The sequence below is a fragment of the Rana temporaria genome, chromosome 13 (genome assembly GCF_905171775.1).
Source record: "Rana temporaria chromosome 13, aRanTem1.1, whole genome shotgun sequence".
In the NCBI taxonomy this organism is placed as follows: Eukaryota; Metazoa; Chordata; class Amphibia; order Anura; family Ranidae; genus Rana; species Rana temporaria.
The window spans coordinates 20,333,691-20,352,321 of record NC_053501.1 but is presented as its reverse complement, the minus strand read 5'-3'; the positions used below and the strand labels follow the sequence as shown (position 1 = coordinate 20,352,321).

The following is an 18,631-nucleotide window of genomic DNA, read 5'->3' as shown; positions in this document are numbered from 1 at the left end:
GCAGACCGTCAGTGAGTGGGGTTGGGACACTGCTGTGCTGGGAGGGGGCAGTAGGGGTGACTAAACAGCTGCAGCTACAGTTTGTTATCAAAGGAAAAGTTTATACTATATGAATAAAAAAAAAAAAAAAAAAAAAAAAAAAAAGGTGACCACTGTCATCACCTATGATAAGAAGTATGCCGCTGCTCCAGGTGGGTCTGCTGTCACAATTCTCCACACCTTCCCTACACTTGGGTGCTATCTCAGCTCACCTGGCTGTATACAATAAAAAATCCAAAATACCCAGACAGCGGAAAAGTCTATGCGTTTCGTGCTCAGTGCTTACTCAGTAAGCACTGGCAGTGCGAAACCCGTTAACTTCTCCTTAGTCTCCACAGCATCTTTTTGCTGCTTTATGGTGCTTATTGGAAATTTTAAAAAATATTTTTATTTATTTTTTCCGTCATGGAGCCGTGCGGATCTCCTAGATTTTTCACTATAGCAGCGTTATACAACCCCTGTCACTTTTACGGAAGAGCTTCACCTGCATGTATATCGGGGGGAAAGCTATAAATGAAAGGCATGTAAAATAACAGGAACATAATGAATACAATCACCATGTGTGTTAGTTATCCACTCTGTTGCAGGTTGGCCAGTTTCCCTTTGATATCGGCAGTCAAAGTTAGATTGTAAAAACAGAAAATTGTAATGAGTGTCTATGGGAAGCAGACAGTTTTTCTTTCACAAACATACATGGGACCACAGGTGACATGAAACAAATCTTTTCCCTGCAGTGGCCAGCAGTACATTACCTCTGTATTAATGAACACTCCAAAACATGTCACTACTTTGCCTTGCACTATTGTCTGGCTTGAAGATCTGATATTAAAGAGCAGCAAACCAGCAACCAATCAGATAATTTCTTTTCTTGAAGTCATGAAACTGAAAATCGCTTCCTTTTCCTTGCCGAATTCCATGGATATTGACTATTAGCAGGAAATTAGACTCCAGGCCTTGTTCAGTAAAATGACAGGATAGAAGGCCAATGCATGGCTCACCTCAACAACATGGGAGCTACTGGTGCTGATACCAAGGCACAAGATGGCGCATAAATGGAAAAATGAAAAAGGGCTTGCACAGGTTGGGGAAACCTTGATGCCAGAGGATTGTTCTGTTTGCTGGCCATTGGATACCTGGCAACCACCCTGATGTCAGAAGGTACCCCATTAACTCCAAGGGGCAGATTGGCTCCTTACTGGTAGGGTAACAGCCGTCTGTGCAGTATCTTCTTTTATAAGTAGGGTTACTTTGCTCCATAGCAGTTCTGAAACAGAAAATGTAGACTGGAAGCCACTGTCGGCCATCTGTGTGTTAGGAGTCAGAGGCACCACTGAGGTATAAGGCACTCCGACATAATGAAGACAAAGGTCTAACTTGGGGGGCCACAGTGCCCTTCCCTGCTGCAAAACTAGAAGCCCCAGCAAGTCCAGCCAATGGTGTCAGCCATTTCTAAAAACCTTCAATATGCCACACACCTCTTTAGCTTTACATCCTAATGCTCTGCAAGTATTTATCCAGAAAAAGAGAATAACAGGTGAGAGAACAAAAATAACAGACAATGGGGGCTTCAGTGCCCCCCATGGAGTCCACCAGGACCACCGACTGAGACACCTTATGTAGATTTACCGACACAATGGTCTGGATGAAGGAGCTCAGACACGGTCCGCCACAGTCGCATGTTTTAGCCATGGATAGATCTCGACACAGATGACTGGGAATGAGTTGCGGTCCATATGGGATTCTGCAAGCAAGAAGAAAAATTGTATTAAAATGCATTGACTACATCTACAACTCATGATACATTAGTGTGATGGTCAGTGGGAAGAATGCTCCTTACACTTGTGATCATTGGGGAAGAATTACCCCTTTACAGAGCTAAAAAGATCAATGGTGTCAGGGGGAACTTATCTGACAGGCAGGATATGCTCATAGCCCAAAAGGAACCTCCGGTGGAACCCCAATGGAGAAACCTTGTATTAGGCCCGGTTTACATTGGTGTGACAATTACCTTCAAGGCTTTGAGAGCATTTCGCATCACCAGTAAAAATCAATGTTTTCCTATGAGAGAAATCTTAACTGGTCCGACTTCTGTCCAATTTCAGCCCATAGACTTGAATGGAAGTTGACACCAAGTCAAATCCTCATCTTAACCACTTGCCGACCAGCGCACGACTATGTACGCGGGCACAATAGCACGGCTGGGCAGATGGACTTACCTGTAGGTTTCCCTTTAGGAAGCGGCATTGTGGGCTTGTGCTCACCGCAAGTCCGACCGCGGGGATACCTGCGATCGTCTCACGGAGAGGAAGAACAGGGAAATGCTAAAGTAAACAAGCATTTCCCCATTCTTCCTAGTGACAGGACACTGATCACAGCTCCCTGTAAATCGGGAGTGGTGATCAGTGTCACGCACAGCCCACCCCCCTAGTTAGAAGCACTCCCTAGGACACACTTAACCCCTTCAGTGCCCCCTAGTGGTTAACCCCTTCACTGCCAATGTAATTTTTACAGTAATCAGTGCATTTTTATAGCACTGATCCCTGTATCAATGACAATGGTCCCAAAATGACGGCAAAAGTGTCCGCCATAAAGTCGCAGCCACGAAGAAATTTTTTTTTTAAAAAAGTTGTCCGCCGCCATCACTAGTAAAAAAATTTATAAAAATGCCATAAAACTATCCCCTATTTTGTAGACGCTATTAGCTGGATTCATGTACAGTTACGACGCCGTAACCTACGCCCAGCCCTATTCTGAATCGACTTACGCAAACAACGTAAAACGTGAAAAATACGACGCTGTGCCGACGTCCATACTCAACATTGGCTGCGCCATCTTTTTGGTGGCTTATCTTTACGCCTGAAAACGCCTTACGTAAACGGCGTATCTTTACTGCGACGGGCGTGCGTACGTTTGTGAATAGGCGTATCTTGCGGATTTACATATTCTAGGCGTAAATCAGCGTACGCGCCCCTAGCGGCCAGCGTAAATATGCAGCTAAGATACGACGGCGTAGGGGACTTACGCCGGTCGTATCTTAGCAACATTTAAGCGTATCTCAGTTTGACCATACGCTTAAATGTACGATGGCAATTTTTTGGGAAAAAAATAAATACACTTCAATGAATAAGAGAAACAGTAAAGTTAGCCCAATTTTTTTATGGTTTTATTTTTACACTTTCCGTTTAAAAATGTTTTTGATCACTTTTATTCCTATTACAAGGAATGTAAACATCCCTTGTAATAGGAATGGGGTAGGATAGATCCTCTTTACAGAGATCTCAGCCTTTCCAGGTAATAGTCTTCCATAGGCTGGATAGAGTGCATTTTACAATCACCAACTATGGAAGGGGGAAAAACTGTTTGAATTTCAAGACTGGGTGGACAGATACAAACCCTTTAGCAGGTAAACAGCCCTCATATGTATCTGTGTATGTAGACATTTGCCTGAAGTTCGGCTTTTTATGGAGAATTCTTACCTGTAATTAATAGTTGCTCTTGAAGTCGTTTCCAATAGACTTAGAGGGACTTTCAGCTGAATGTCGGGAACCATTGGAGTTGCCGTTACCAATGGATTGCCAAACAGGTCGAGTTTCTCAAGCACCAGCATCCTGAAGCTGTTGGGGAGATGAGGCAGCTTGTTTTTGGTGGCCGAGAGGAAGCGTAGTTTAGACAGCTTTCCTATGCCAAAAGGCAGCTGGATAAGTTCATTGCCATCGAGCTTCAGACTTACAAGTTCTCGGAGATCGCAGAATTGAACTGGGAGCGCTTTCAATTTATTGTCACTGAGATCCAAAGCCTTCAGAGAATTTCGGAGGGTGGAATGACACAGCTCCACCTCGAAGGACTCTAGGAAATTGTTGTTGAGAGTCAATTCCTGGAGACACACAAGGTCGCCGATTGTCTTGGGCAGTTTCTTCATGTGGTTGTTGCTTAGGTCAAGTTTCTGAAGCCTCTTCAAGCACAGCATTCTCATGTCAACCCGAGCCAGCTTGCAGAAAGAGACCTGAAGATGCTCCAAAGAATAGGGGAAGTTCTTTGTGAGCGGATAATCTCTCTTGCAGGTAATTATCAGCTTAGCTCGGGGTTTTTCAATTTCCGAGGTTTTGGCAGGAATCAGACGGGACAACGGCACTGGGTTTGCGTCGGTGCCTCTATGTGCCAAGCCCACGGCGGAAAGAAAGTTCTTTAGATTGCCGACATCTGCCTGAAAAACAAGACATCAAAACGGAATAAATAAAAGGCGAGGAAATATTCATCACAAGGTACATATGAAGGAAAGATCTACAGTGAACTTGGAAATCAGGATTCTCAAAGTATCACCATTAGTCTACTAATGATAGCAACTCTGAGCCCAAGTGTTTGCTCTACTAGGTTTTGGAAAAGGATAATCTATAGATATACAAGAACAAAAGCAAAAGTGCATTTTCAACTTAGATTGCCCAATGCCCTGTACACACTTTTTTTTCAGATGAACCGATCGTGTGTGGGCCCCATCTGTCCCCCCCCCCCCCCAAATAGGTTAAAAAAAAAAATTAGAACCAGTTTTAAAATTTTCTGTTGGTTAAAAAATCCCGATAGAAAAAAAAAACGATAGTCTGTGGGGAAATCCAGCGGTCAAAAATCCACGCAAGCTCAGAATCAAGACGCATGCTCGGAAGCATTGAATTTCATTTTTCTCTGCACGTCGTTGTGTTTTACGTCACGCGTTAGACGTGATCGGATTTTTAACTGATGGTGTGTAGGCAAGACTGATGAGTCAGCTTCATCGGATATCTGATGAAAAAAATCTATCGGTCCGTTTTCATCGGTTGAACCGATCGTGTGTACAGGGCATTAGAGCTAGTTCACACCTAGCCAATAGTCTACCTGGCACACACGGCTGGCATGCTTACACATGAGACGATTGTCGGCCAGTTTTAATTGTACCGCCCAATTTCTGTCAGCAATTGGCCCGTGTGTACGGGACTCAAGGAGCCACTTACAGCTGTACACATGCCATGGCCATGATCACCTATAAAAGGCAAGTTCACCTTAACAGAAAATCTGTAAGGTGAGCTTACACTGGACCCCCTTCCCCCATGCCTGGTCCTGCTGTACCGATGTCCCACGATCTCGCACTATTAGTCACCAGAACAACGCTTCACCAGTCCGAGTATTTAAAATCCTCTTGGCCTTCTCTCCTCAAAGCTGACAGGACGTGCTAGATGGATTCTGATTGGTTAGCCCCGTCCATGTGACAGTGCTGACCAAGTGACAGTGCTGACCAATCAGAATGCCTCTTGACCATACACGCAGAGAGGCATGGATAGGTGACCAAGCCATGGGGAGTTCAAATCTCTGGAACAGTGAAGAGGCATACTGGTGCCTGACAGCGGAGGAAATCGGGGGGTCAACTATATATTTTGAAGGTGCACTTTAAAGAATATGCAAACCCAGCATTTCATATTCCTGATATGTGTCTGCTGTACCATTATACTTGTACGAGATGAGAAAGTATCCCGTCTTGTATTGCTTCCTTTGTGTCACATCCCTGGTGTTCTTGTCAGTCCCTCTGCTTTCCTATTTAAAAAATAAAATAAAAAGTAGCCATACTAAGCATGGGAGGACAGAGTGATCAGTTTCCTGGCTGTGCTGGAAACTCAGCTTGCTCTCCTATAATGGTCAGACTTCTGCTGACACGCCAGGGTCAATAGAGGTAGACAGGTCACGTTCCTACTGGGATTTATAAGAGACGGCATCAGGGGAATCTATGGCGTTAGAGAAGTAGATCCTTGAGATGGTGCCTGGAGAACCAGAAGTCAGGTTTGCTCAAAAGCAGTTTTTTGAAAAAAAAAAAAAAAAAAAAACTCCATTGGTGGAGCATTGTTAGTTTCCTGGAAAAAGGGTAAGGAGGAGAAGTGCAGAACGTAAGGAAGTGGCAGACCCAAGAATTCTGGTTGTCCAAGAGTCATCGGAAATAGAGGGTTGTCGTAAAGGGGGGGGGGGGGGAACAGAAGGAAGGGCGACATGAGGTTACCAGAGTAACGGATTGAATCCCAAAATGTTAGGCTATGAAGCATGAATGGGGCTTAAAGCTTTAAAACCTGAGTGCTGCCAGAAGGCATGCCAACATCACCTGTTCCTTCTGAAAGCGGCAAAGGTTGAGGTAGGTTCCCCTCCCAGGCAAATGGTTTGGCAAGGGTTAATTCTCAGGCAGCTTATTTTTGGAGCCTGGGATCCAATGGGGAGACTAAATTTCACTTCCTGTCTCAAAGAGCAAAAGAAATGAGGAATCTCTACAAAGTAGGGTTGCACCGATACCGTTTTTATATGGACAAGTATTGATACTTTCGGTAAAATACTTGCCGATACAGAGCAACGATACTTTGCAGTGCGATTTGGGTCTTTACAAAATAAACGGGTGCAAGTAGCACTGCAGAGAATCGGGAACAGCAATGTGGTGCCATGTGTGGGTAAAAGCGCCATCTAGTGGGCAGTTTATTAAAATTGGTAGATCAATACTAAAGCCGTGTTCCAGACAATTTTTTTTTAATTCCGCAGCTACAAAACACTGTAGCTGCTTACTTTTAATAAGGACACTTTACCTGTCCAGGGAGCCAGCGATGTCGCCCCGCGAGGCTGATCTGTCCATCGAACCGGGTTCCCGGCGCCGCCATCCCAACTAAGGGAAACAGGCAGTGGAGCCTTGTGAATGTCCGGCTGTCTTCTGGGACACATGGCCCAGAAGACAGCACACCCCATTACCCGGAACACCACGTAAGGTAGGAAGAAAACGAGGAGCTATGCGGTATAGAAGTGGTAGATTAGTAAGATTTTATTGCGAATGTTAATGTAATTGTTTATTTTAGAGTGGACCTCCGCTTTAAATGCAAAAGCTGCATAGATGACCAGGTCCCACCGATGATTGAAAATTACAGATGCTAGAAGTGCTCACAGGGCTGAAGGAGAAGTTCTGGGATTCCGTAAGTATAGGGTGCAAGTGATGTCAGCTTGGGGGCGGAGCGCCTCAACATTTTCTCCAGCCCCGTGATTTGCCATTATCAGCAGGACCAGGACGCCTATGCAGATTTTGCATTTGAACTGTACTGAGAGTTTATTTAAAAAAAAAAAAAAAATGTAATTGCCCACTAGATGAAACACACACACACACACACACACACACACACACACACACACACACACGATTCGGGGAAAAAAAAAAAAAACCCACACACTGCATGCGATTTGCGCCTATTCCTTTTGTATTGACACAAATTGCACCGTAAAGTATCGATTTCAGCAGCATTTTCACGAGTACATTGTGTACAAGTATAACATGTTTGTTATTTAAAAAAAAAAAAAAAAAAATCCTTTAGTAACCCTTTAAGATGACAAGTTGATGTATTCAGCCAGCACAACAAAAGAAAGCAAACAGCGACCTCTGCTGGTGATAAAGTAACTGACCCAGATGGATGCAGTAAACCTGTGATAATACAAGGGCTGCAAGGCATAGAAATAAATCGGTGACCAAATATATGTAGACGGTCACTGCTGACCACCTGAAAATGCTAGCGTCTTGGCTAATGCTCGGGTTTTAGAACTTTGTGCAAGAAAAGGTTTAATTTTTTTTTTTACCAATCTTATGGTAATTGGTTACAGCAGAAAACAATGGCCCGGGTTACAATAGATAGCACCTGGCCACCAGTCCAATCCAATCAGGAAACCCCGTAATCATCAGTGTGTCAAACACAACTTTGCTTTTAAGTCTAAATATGAGATCTGACGTCTTTTTGACCCCAGATCTCATATTTAAGAGGACCTGTCATGCTTTTTTCTATTACAAGGGATGTTTACATTCCTTGTAATAGGAATAAAAGTGATCAATTTTTTTTTTTTCCAGTGTAAAAAAATAAATAAATAAAATAAATAAGAAAAAAAAAAAAAAGTTTTAAAGCGCCCTGTCCCGACGAGCTCACGCGCAGAAGCGAACACATACGTGAGTAGCGTCCGCATATGAAAACGGTATTCAAACCACACAAGTGAAGTATCGGCGCGATCGTTAGAGCGAGAGCAATAATTCTAGCCCTGGACCTCCTCTGTAGCTCAAAAAATGCAACCTATAGAATTTTTTTAACTGTCGCCATGCTACGAGTGGGCGCAATTTTTAAGCGTGACATGTTGGGTATCATTTTACTCGGCGTAACATTATCTTTCACAATATATAAAAAAATTGGGCCAAATTTAATGCAGTCTTATTTTTTAATTCAAAAAAGTGAATTTTTTCCACAAAAAGTGCGCTTGTAAGACCGCTGCGCAAATATGGTGCGACAAAAAGTATTGCAATGATCGCCATTTTATTCTCTAGGGTGTTAGAAAAAAATATATATAATGTTTGGGGGTTTTAAGTAATTTTTTAGCAAAAAAAAATGTCTTGTAAACACCAAATCTGAAAAACACCCAAAGTAGGGAAGTGGTTAAATGTAACCACATTGCTACACTTAGAGGCTCCTCTCTTTTATACTCAGTTGTGACATGACGCTACTCTCATATCAAGGTAAAATGTATTGAAACATTTTGCTTGTCTTGCAAAATGCTTTAAAACCAAGGTTATATATATATATATATATATATATATATATATATATATATATATATATATATATATATATATATATATATATATATATATATTTTTCCCAAAGTAATCATTTTCACCAAGTGCAAGGGCCTGCCTGCTTACACATTGAAAGTGTTTACGTTTGACACCATATTTGATTGTTTTGGGGGGAAAAAAAGCTACCATGATTGACTCTTTACCCCGATCGATGGCCGCAGCAATCACAGATTAATTTGCTGCTGCTGACACATTTTGCTGAACAGGAAATTGAGGGGAACTTGCCAACAGCAACAGAGTTCAGAAAAGTTGGATAAACCTAGAACCCCTGTCAGATTTTTATTTCTGTGTCCCTGTTGCATATTGTCGCTCATCCCGGTCTTGTGGTGGTCAGTAGGACAGGATGTGAGGGTAAATCTCTAACCAAGTCCCAGATAGCAGGATAAACACCAGAAAAAGATCCCTCCCCACTTTATCCAAAACTAGAAGGTTCTTAATATGACATACCCTTTAAAAGGAGAAGTCCAGCCTGAGCTTGTGTGTCTGGGCTTCTCCTGTGGGTCACAGGCGTGCAATTCATTTTGCACTCCCGTGACCCGTTTTCAGCAGAGAGCGGTCTAAAGTCGCATCTCTGCTGACGTCACCAAGATCAGTCCAGTCACCGCGTCATCCCGACTCTCCAAGTCTAGATCCGCCAGCTGCCTTGATTGATGGCAGTCTCAGCGAGCCGCTTAGAGCCCCGCCCCCCTCTCCACAGCTCAGCACTCCAATGAGCGTGAAGGAGGAAGAGGAGAGATGCTGACTGACAGTCAACAGCTCTCCTCTTAGGGATCTGTGAAAATCAAGCCATCTGCGATGTTCGGTGGCTCGGTTCTCAGTGCAGGGATGGCGGGGGACTGCTGCAGTATCGGTCTGATGCTCCATCCCCCGAGGTCAATATGAATAGGAAAAAAAATAAAAACACACCCACACCCACACCACACTTCTTTTATGCATTGCTGCATTAGAAAATAATGACTTGCCTTACTGAGACATATATCCACAGCTGGTTCTTTAAGCCTTATTGTTGCTTTGCCTTCATTTAAAAACTTGGAAAACAAGTTCTCGATGTTTTCTTGTAGCTGTAATAAAATAAGCAAAAAAGCCTCATAAAGTAAACAAAAAACAAAACAAACAGACGTTCCTTCATCCTGGCACAGGGGATCTTTGCCACATTGTATACCGAGCTGCACTAGTGTAGCCAAGTCTGCATTTTAACCACTTAAGGACCGCCTAACGCCGATATACGTCGGCAGAATGGCACGGCTGGGCACAATCATTGACCTGTACGTGATTGTATAATGCCCAGCTGTGGGTCGCGGGTGCGCGCCCGCGACCCGGTCCGAATTTTCTCGGCCACGGAACTCGCGGACCCGCTTGCCGCTGAAGTCCCGCGATCGGTCACCGGAGCTGAAGAACGGGGAGAGCTGTGCTTCCCCGTTCTTCACTGTGGCGCTGTCATCGATTGTGATTCCCTTATATTAGGGAATCACAATCGATGACGTCACACCTATAGCCACACCCCCCTACAGTTGTAAACACACATGAGGTCACACTACCCCATCAGCGCCCTCTAGTGGTTAACTCCCAAACTGCAATTGTCATTTTCACAGTAAACGATGCATTTTAAATGCATTTTTTGCTGTGAAAAACGACAATGGTCTCAAAAATGTGTCAAAATTGTCCGAAGTGTTCATTCGATGATGGAAGGAAAAAACGAAGTTACTTACTGGTAACGTTCTTTCCCGTAGTCTTTCAGGACAGCCACCTGAGAGACCTTGGCTCCTCCCCTCTGTTGGAAACACCGCGCCAGCCCATAAATTTCCTCCTCCCCTGCTGGTCCTCAGTTCTTTTAGAGCACCTCCAGTTGCTGGGGAGACACAAGAAAACATGATACACATCGTTAACCATATCACAATTCCTGTAAGGAAATCTTATACATACCTTTGGGTGGGTTACCCGGCTGTCCTGAAAGACTACGGGAAAGAACGTTACCAGTAAGTAACTTCGTTTTTCCCCTAATCGTCTTTCAGGACAGCCACCTGAGAGGATAACCGAGCACTTACCCTAGGGCGGGACCACAGCTTGTAAGACCTTACGTCCAAAGGTCTGATCCTTAGCTGACCAAAGATCCACCCTATAGTGTCTTACGAAGGTGGCAAAACTGGACCATGTCGCCGCTTTACAGATCTGCTCCGGCGTTGCTCCAGCTCTCTCTGCCTGTGAGGCTGCCATAGACCTTGTGGAGTGCGCTTTGATACCCTCTGGGATCGGTATGCCTCCTAAACTGTAAGCTTTTTCAATGGCTTCTTTTAACCATCTAGCTATAGTGCGCCTGGTAGCTCTATGTCCTTGTCTAGCTCCAGAATGCAAAATAAATAAAGAGTCCGTTTTCCTTAAAGTTTTAGTCACTTCTAAATAATGCAAGACGCATCTCCTGACGTCTAAGCTATGGAATTTCACTTCCTGTTCTCTGGAAGGGTTCGGACAAAATGAAGGTAATATAATTTCTTGTTCTCTATGGAACCTTGAGATTACTTTAGGCAGGAATCCCGGATCCAACTTAAAAATTATACGATCTGCGAAGATCTGAAAAAAGGGGGGTCTGATCGATAGGGCCTCTAACTCACAGACCCGTCTTGCAGTGGTGATTGCCACCAAAAAGACTGCTTTTAGTGTCAGCGTCTTTAGATTGCAATCTTCCAAAGGCTCAAAAGGTTTGGCTGTCAAAGCTTGTAGTACCAAGGACAGGTCCCATTTCGGGAAGACCGAGGTTTGAATAGGTCTCTGTCGGCTCAAGGATCTGAAGAATCTGACTATCCATGGGTCAGATGCTAGCCTTTCCTCTAGGAACACTGACAGTGCGGATACTTGACCTTTTAGCGTACTAAGGCTTAGTCCTTTTTCTACTCCCTTTTGTAAAAATTCTAGGACGGCCACTGAACTCTGTGTATTAAAGGAGTTTTCTGTGCACCATCTGCCAAAGCACTTCCATACCTTTTCATAAATTTTGCGTGTCTCTAACTTTCTACTTTTCAGTAGAGTCGCAATTAAGTGGTTTGAGAAACCCTTTGCTTTCAGCAGTTGCTCCTCAGAAACCACGCGGCCAAGTTCCACTTTTCCACTTGGGGGCAGTATACTGGGCCTTGGGAGAGTAGATCCTCCTGGACTGGCAACAACCAGGGGGGTTCTATAGCTAGCTCTTTCAGTATAGAGAACCATGGTCTCCTGGGCCAGTGAGGTGCTATGAGAATCAGGTTGGTGTTCTCTGCACGCAGTTTCCGTAACACTTGTGGAATTAATACGGGTGGAGGAAAGGCATAACATGTCCTGAAAGTCCACCTTTGTGCTAAAGCATCCACTCCTATTGCTCCGTCCTCTCTGTTTAGTGAGAAGGTCTTGACCTTTTTGTTTTTCTTGGATGCGAATAAATCCACTTGAGGTGTTCCCCATTTTAGTGTGATCTGCCTGAACACCTCCTGATTTAGTTCCCAGTCGCTTTCCTTCAGCTGAATTCTGCTGAGGAAATCCGCTACTGTGTTTAAATCCCCTTTTAGGTGGATTGCTGATAGCGAGAGAATATTCCTTTCTCCCCATGTCAGGATTTCTTTCGCTAATGCCCACAGGGTTCCGCTCCTTGTTCCACCCTGCTTGTTTACATAGGCAATAACTGAAGAGTTGTCGGATCTTATTTGAACATGATGTCCCTTCAGTTGTCCCTGGAAGAATTGAAGTGCAAGCCCCACTGCCTTCAACTCTTTCCAATTGGAGGATCTCCTCCTCTCTTCCCCTTTCCAAATCCCTTGGGTTACTTGGGAGCCTAGATGTGCTCCCCATCCTATCCCACTTGCGTCCGTGGTAAGGATTTGGGAAATGGGAAGTGTCCATAGCTGACCTATGGTCAAGTTTTCCACCGTCCTCCACCACCAAAGGGTTCTTTTTACCTGTGTCGGTATTCGAACCTGGGTGTCTAAGGACTCCTGCCTGTGGTCCCAAACCTCTAGAAGGAACATTTGCAGTGGTCGGAAATGTAAGGCTGCCCATTGAACAGCTGGGATTGCCGATGTTAGCAGCCCCAGTGTTGACATGATCTGTCTGATGGTACATGGTGAATTCACCTGAATTGCCTTTGTTTCTTTTTGGATCTTTTCTATCTTCTCTTTGGGTAGAAAAATCCTTTGCTGTACAGAGTCTATCACGTACCCCAAGTATGTTATCTGTTGTGTGGGCTTTAGATTTGACTTTTCCACATTTATTAACCACCCTAGATCTTTCAAAAAGATCTGTGTGGTCTCGAGGTTCTTTTGCAACCTCTCTGGGGTTTCTGCGAACAGCAGCAGATCGTCGAGATATGCAATGATGGAAATGCCTTGGACTCGCAAGGGTGCCAGGGCTTCCGCCAGAATCTTGGTGAAGATTCTGGGTGAGGAAGAGAGGCCGAAGGGTAAGGCCTGGAATTGTAAATGTAAGGTTCTGTTTCCCGTCTCTATCGCCAATCTCAGGAACTGTTGGTGGTCCCTGTGTATTGGAACGTGTAAGTAGGCGTCCTTTAGATCTAAGGAGACCAGGAAACAGTTTGGAGGTAGTAGGGCTTTCACTGAGTAAATTGAGTCCATTCTGAACCTCTTGTAGGTTATGGATAGGTTGAGGGGTTTTAGGTTTAAGATTGGTCTGACCTTCCCTGTGGGTTTTAGTACTCCAAAAATGTGGGAGTAGAACCCAAGTCCCCTTTCTTTTTTGGGGACCTCCACTACTACCTCTTGTTTCTTGAGATCCTCCAGGGCTCTCATTAACCCTTTGGCCTTTCTTCTGTCCTTCGGAAGTTTTGTTAAATAAAACTTTTTTGGGGGTGTTCTGGAGAATTCTAGATGATAACCTTCCTTTATGATCCTCAATATGAATCGATTGGAAGTCACCTTCTCCCACTGAGGGAGGAAGTCCCCCAGTCTTCCTCCCACTGTGAGCAATCTGTCATTTCTTATCATAGGCTTGTTCAGGAGCACGAAAAATAGCTCCTGCTTTGCCTTTCCCTCTCTGGGCCCAGGGTCTTTTCTGATTGTCTACCTTGGGTGTGAAGCGGGGGCCTTTAGGTACCCAATTAAATTTGTTCTGTCTCTTTTTGGTCTGCTGTGGCTGACTCCAGGGTGCTTTGCGTTTTAGCGGAAACGCTTTTTTCTTGTCCGCTGTACGGTCCAGCACTTTTTCTAATCCCGGCCCAAAGAGCAGGTCCCCTGTGAATGGGATGCCGCATAATTTGGTTTTAGACGCGCAGTCCCCCTGCCACGTCTTTAACCATAAGGCCCTCCTGGTTGAGTTAGCTAATGCAGACGATCTAGCTGCCATCCGTACCAGTTCAGCTGAGGCGTCTGCAATATAAGCTATGCCTCTCAACAATGTGGGAAATGAGGCTAGGATTTGGTCTTTTGCCGTCTCCTCCTCAATGTGCTCCTGAATCTGGTTCAGCCAAAATTCCATGTTCCTGGCTACCACGGTGACTGCCATTGCTGGTTTTAAACTACCCAGCGTGGAGTCCCAGGACTTTTTTAGTAATGAATCCATTTTCTTATCCATTGGTTCGGATAGAATGCCCATGTCCTCAAAAGCTAGGTCTGTGTGCCTTGAAACTTGAGAAAAGGCAGCATCCAGCTTTGGCGTTTTATTCCAAATTGAGGATGGGTCATCCGAAAATGGAAATCGTCTTTTCAAAGCTTTGGAAAAGAATGGTTTCCTTTCTGGTTCCTGCCATTCTTTTTTAATTGCTTCGATCAAGACATCATGGACTGGGAAATTTTTACTTTCCTGGTCGCCTAAACCCTCATACATTTGGTCATGCAATGATAATGTTTTTTTCTCTGTTTGAATACCCAGAGTGGCATAAATAGCTTCCAATAAGTGGTCTACATCCTCCAAGGAGAGCTTGTAGCGGGAGGGCTTCCTGGAATCACCTTCCCGAGCCTCCTCCTCTGATTCCTGTGAACCGGACACTGCGCTGTCAGGTTCCTCTTCTAGCTCCTCACTAGGAACTCTTGAAGGGCCTGCACTAGTGGAAGGTCTTACTCCCGGGACTAATGTTGTTGCCTGTACAGGAGGAGCTGACTGAAGCTGCGGGATCTGGAAGTTTTCAAAAAATGTTTTGAATGACCCAAAGGTATTAGAAAGTTCTTTAACTGATGATGCCAAATCACTTTGTTCCGCAGTGTGCTCCTGTACTAACTTATCAATACAGTCGCTACAAATAGCCTTTTTCCATGACTCCCTAAGTGTGACTTTACAGGATGGACATCTTTTCTTTGTACTGTGGGTATTCTTGTCTTTGTCAGTTTTCTGAAAGACACAAGCGAAAATATATACCCCATGATTAGTACCGTAGCCTTCCCCCTGCTCACGGCAGGTGCGCAGTGTCTTCATATGGGCTTACCACACTAGGGGCCCTATGAATCACCCTCTGACACTGAGGGGTTAACCCACCTCCCCCTCCCTATTACCCTGGGGGGTGTAGAGGGATGGTAGGCTATTTTTTAGGAGAGGGGAAATCCACCCTAGGTTCCCCTTACCTTGCTGTGGCTGGAGCTGGTCTCTGCTGGAGCAACATCTTTCCCCTCTGCTTCCGACATGTCTGTGTCACCAGCGCCGCGTGTGCTGTCTCTACAGCGTCTATGCAGCTCCCTCCAGCCATTGCCTGGCTCCGTTTTTGAGTTTCGCGCCCGGAACCGGAAGCCGCGAACCCGGAAGTACCCGCCCCCGTGCCTGAATGACGTCACCCGCCATCGGCTCCGAGCGGTCCTAGTACACAGCGTGGCTTGCGCGTCTGGAATCCCCATTCCTCCGGCAGCCACACACGCTGGTCTAGGACGCTGGCTGTACCTCCTCACACCGCACTCGGTGCATACAAAAACCGGAGCCCCCCCGACTTACACCTGCGCTCAGGGATGTGAGGGTGGCTGTCTTACAGGTTAGTACCTGTCTCTTTTGTCCAGAGAGCCCCTGCTCCCTTTCAGGACCGTCTTGCCTGAGCCTCCCTTGGCTCTCCTGGCTTGTTCCTATGGTGTCTCCCCTCTGGAGGAAACACAAATAACTGAGGACCAGCAGGGGAGGAGGAAATTTATGGGCTGGCGCGGTGTTTCCAACAGAGGGGAGGAGCCAAGGTCTCTCAGGTGGCTGTCCTGAAAGACGATTAGGGGAAAATAGGGTTTTCTTCCGTCTGCAGAATCGAATCATTGGGGGGGGGCGGACGAGATCGCTGTCAGCTGACACCCGCGATCTCATAGGGACCAATGTATGTCCCTTTTTCATCCGCAAACGGATGGATGAAAGAGCAGACATACGGTCCGCACGTGTGAAAGGGGCCTTATGGAAGCCCAAGTTGCTTTAATGGCTGTCTTCAGCTCTTCTGCATTGTTGGGTCTCGTGTCTCTCATCTTCTTCTTGACAATGTCTCACAGATTCTCTATGGGGTTTAGGTCAGGTGAGTTTGCTGGCCAATCAAGCACAGTGATCACTAAACCAGGTATTGGTATTGTTGGCAGTGTGGCAAGGTGCCAAGTCCGGCTGGAAAATGAAATCGGCATCTCCATAAAACGGGTCAGCAGAGGGAAGTATGAAGGAAGTATGAAGTGCTGTAGAATTTCCTGGCAGAGGGCTGAGCTTAGACAAAACACAGCGGACCAATCCCAGCAGATAACACGGCTCCCCGAATCATCACGACTATGGAAACTTCACACTGGATCTACCTGCTCCCAATCAGATTGGATCCCAGACCTACCAGCTCCCAATCTAAACCGATACCAAATCTACTAGACCCCATCCTCAGCAGATCCCAATTCTACCTGATCTCAAGCTAATGGATCCCAGACCTGCCAGTTCCCAATTCGACCAAGACACCAGACCTACCAGATGCCAAAGCTAGAAGACCCCAATCCCACCAGATCCAAAACCAACCAGACAGACCACAATCATAACAGATCCCACCCCTACCAGATTGCAATCCAACTGCACCCAATCCTAAAAGATCCAGATCCTACCAGGTTCCAATCTAACCAGATCCTAGTCTGACCAGCTCACAATCCAACCAGATATCTCAGACCCTTCCAGATTACATGTCCTACCAGGTCCCAATCTCAGGCTGACCAGATCCAAATCCAGTGGATCCCAAAACTAATAGGATCCCAGTCTGACCATCTCCAAATCCAAAAGGACCCCAGACCTACCAGAACCTAAAAACTTACCAGGATTTCAACCCCTGGCCAACCAGATCTCAATTTCAACAGAAACAATCAATTCGTACCAGAGGCAAACCCAACCAGATCCCGATCCAAATCCCCACCTCTCATTGGACAGTACCAAATGCCCCATCCCCACCTCTCATTGGACAGCACCAGATCCCCCCCCCCCATTGGACAGTACCAGATCCCCCCCTCCCCATTGGACAGTACCAGATCCCCCCTCCCCATCTCTCATTGGACAGTACCAGATCCCCCCACCCCCATCTCTCATTGGACAGTACCAGATCCCCCCCTCCCTCATTGGACAGTACCAGATCCCCCCCCCCCATCTCTCATTGGACAGTACCAGATCCCCCCCTCCCATTGGACAGTACCAGACCCCCCCCACCCCATCTCTCATTGGACAGTACCAGACCCCCCCTCCCCATCTCTCATTGGACAGTACCAGACCCCCCCTCCCCATCTCTCATTGGACAGTACCAGATCCCCCCCTCCCCATCTCTTATTGGACAGTACCAGATCCCCCCCTCCCCATCTCTTATTGGACAGTACCAGATCCCCCCCTCCCCATCTCTTATTGGACAGTACCAGATCCCCCCCTCCCCATCTCTCATTGGACAGTACCAGATCCCCCCCTCCCCATCTCTCATTGGACAGTACCAGATCCCCCCCTCCCCATCTCTCATTGGACAGTACCAGATCCCCCCCTCCCCATCTCTCATTGGACAGTACCAGATCCTCCCCCTCCCCATCTCTCATTGGACAGTACCAGATCCTCCCCCTCCCCATCTCTCATTGGACAGTACCAGATCCCCCCCTCCCCATCTCTTATTGGACAGTACCAGATCCCCCCCTCCCCATCTCTTATTGGACAGTACCAGATCCCCCCCTCCCCATCTCTCATTGGACAGTACCAGATCCCCCCTCCCCATCTCTCATTGGACAGTACCAGATCCTCCCCCTCCCCATCTCTCATTGGACAGTACCAGATGCCCCCCCCTCCCCATCTCTCATTGGACAGTACCAGATGCCCACCTCTCATTGGACAGTACCAGATGCCCAACTCTCATTGGACAGTACCAGATGCCCACCTCTCATTGGACAGTACCAGATGCCCACCTCTCATTGGACAGTACCAGATGCCCCCTCCCCACCTCATTGGACAGTACCAGATGCCCACCTCTCATTGGACAGTACCAGATCCCCCCCTTTCATTGGACAGTACCAGATGCCCCTCCCCACCTCTCAGACAGTACCAGATACCGATCCCCACAACCCATTGGACAGTAGCAGACACACTGCAGGAAGTTACCATAGTTACAGAAGACGCTCTCCTGTTGTCATGGTGACAGTCAGGACTCACCTTGTACCTGGAGCCGGCCTTGTCCTTCAGGGTGCAGATCATCAGGTAGATGAGTCCCCGCTGTCCGGAGCCCTTCTTCTCCTCCTGTCTGCCCACAGACAGCACAGCCCGGGCGCCCTTCCCTCTGTTCCTCATCCCGAAGGTGGGCAGCATCCGGTTAATGACTTCCACCTCACACTGCAGCCTCATGGCTCCCCCGGCCCCGGTCCTCCGGGGGTGACAGAACACACATACACCGATCTGTCCAAATTTGTGTTCCCGCGCTTGTGCGTGTGACGTCTCAGTCCTCCAGGGTGATAGAGCGAGGAGGGGTGGGAGAGGGCGCCGCTCTATATCCTCTGCGCTCTATTACCAGGGCGGAAGTCACTCTGCTTC

The 18,631-nt window shown here is 46.4% G+C and overlaps 1 protein-coding gene across 1 annotated transcript; it reads right to left on the bottom strand.

Annotated features, from left to right (window-relative positions):
* Nucleotides 1–219: 219 nt before the first annotated feature.
* On the bottom strand, nucleotides 220–18,586 carry LRR1 (leucine rich repeat protein 1). The gene is made up of 4 exons (XM_040333872.1): nucleotides 18,257–18,586; nucleotides 9,655–9,753; nucleotides 3,516–4,243; nucleotides 220–1,780 (listed from the first exon to the last, which is right to left on the bottom strand). Exons 1-4 carry the CDS (start codon nucleotides 18,443–18,445, stop codon nucleotides 1,525–1,527), a joined length of 1,272 nt encoding a protein of 423 aa, XP_040189806.1. The 5' UTR covers nucleotides 18,446–18,586; the 3' UTR covers nucleotides 220–1,524.
* Between the last annotated feature and the right edge of the window lie 45 nt (nucleotides 18,587–18,631).

Coding starts and splice junctions, on each gene's coding strand:
- LRR1 (XM_040333872.1), bottom strand. CDS start 18,445: ATGAGGCTGCAGTGTGAGGTGGAAGTCATTAACCGGATGCTGCCCACC. Junction 9,754..18,256: donor AGGCCGGCTCCAGGTACAAG/GTGAGTCCTGAC, acceptor ATTTTATTACAG/CTACAAGAAAACATCGAGAA. Junction 4,244..9,654: donor TGGATATATGTCTCAGTAAG/GCAAGTCATTAT, acceptor CTTGTTTTTCAG/GCAGATGTCGGCAATCTAAA.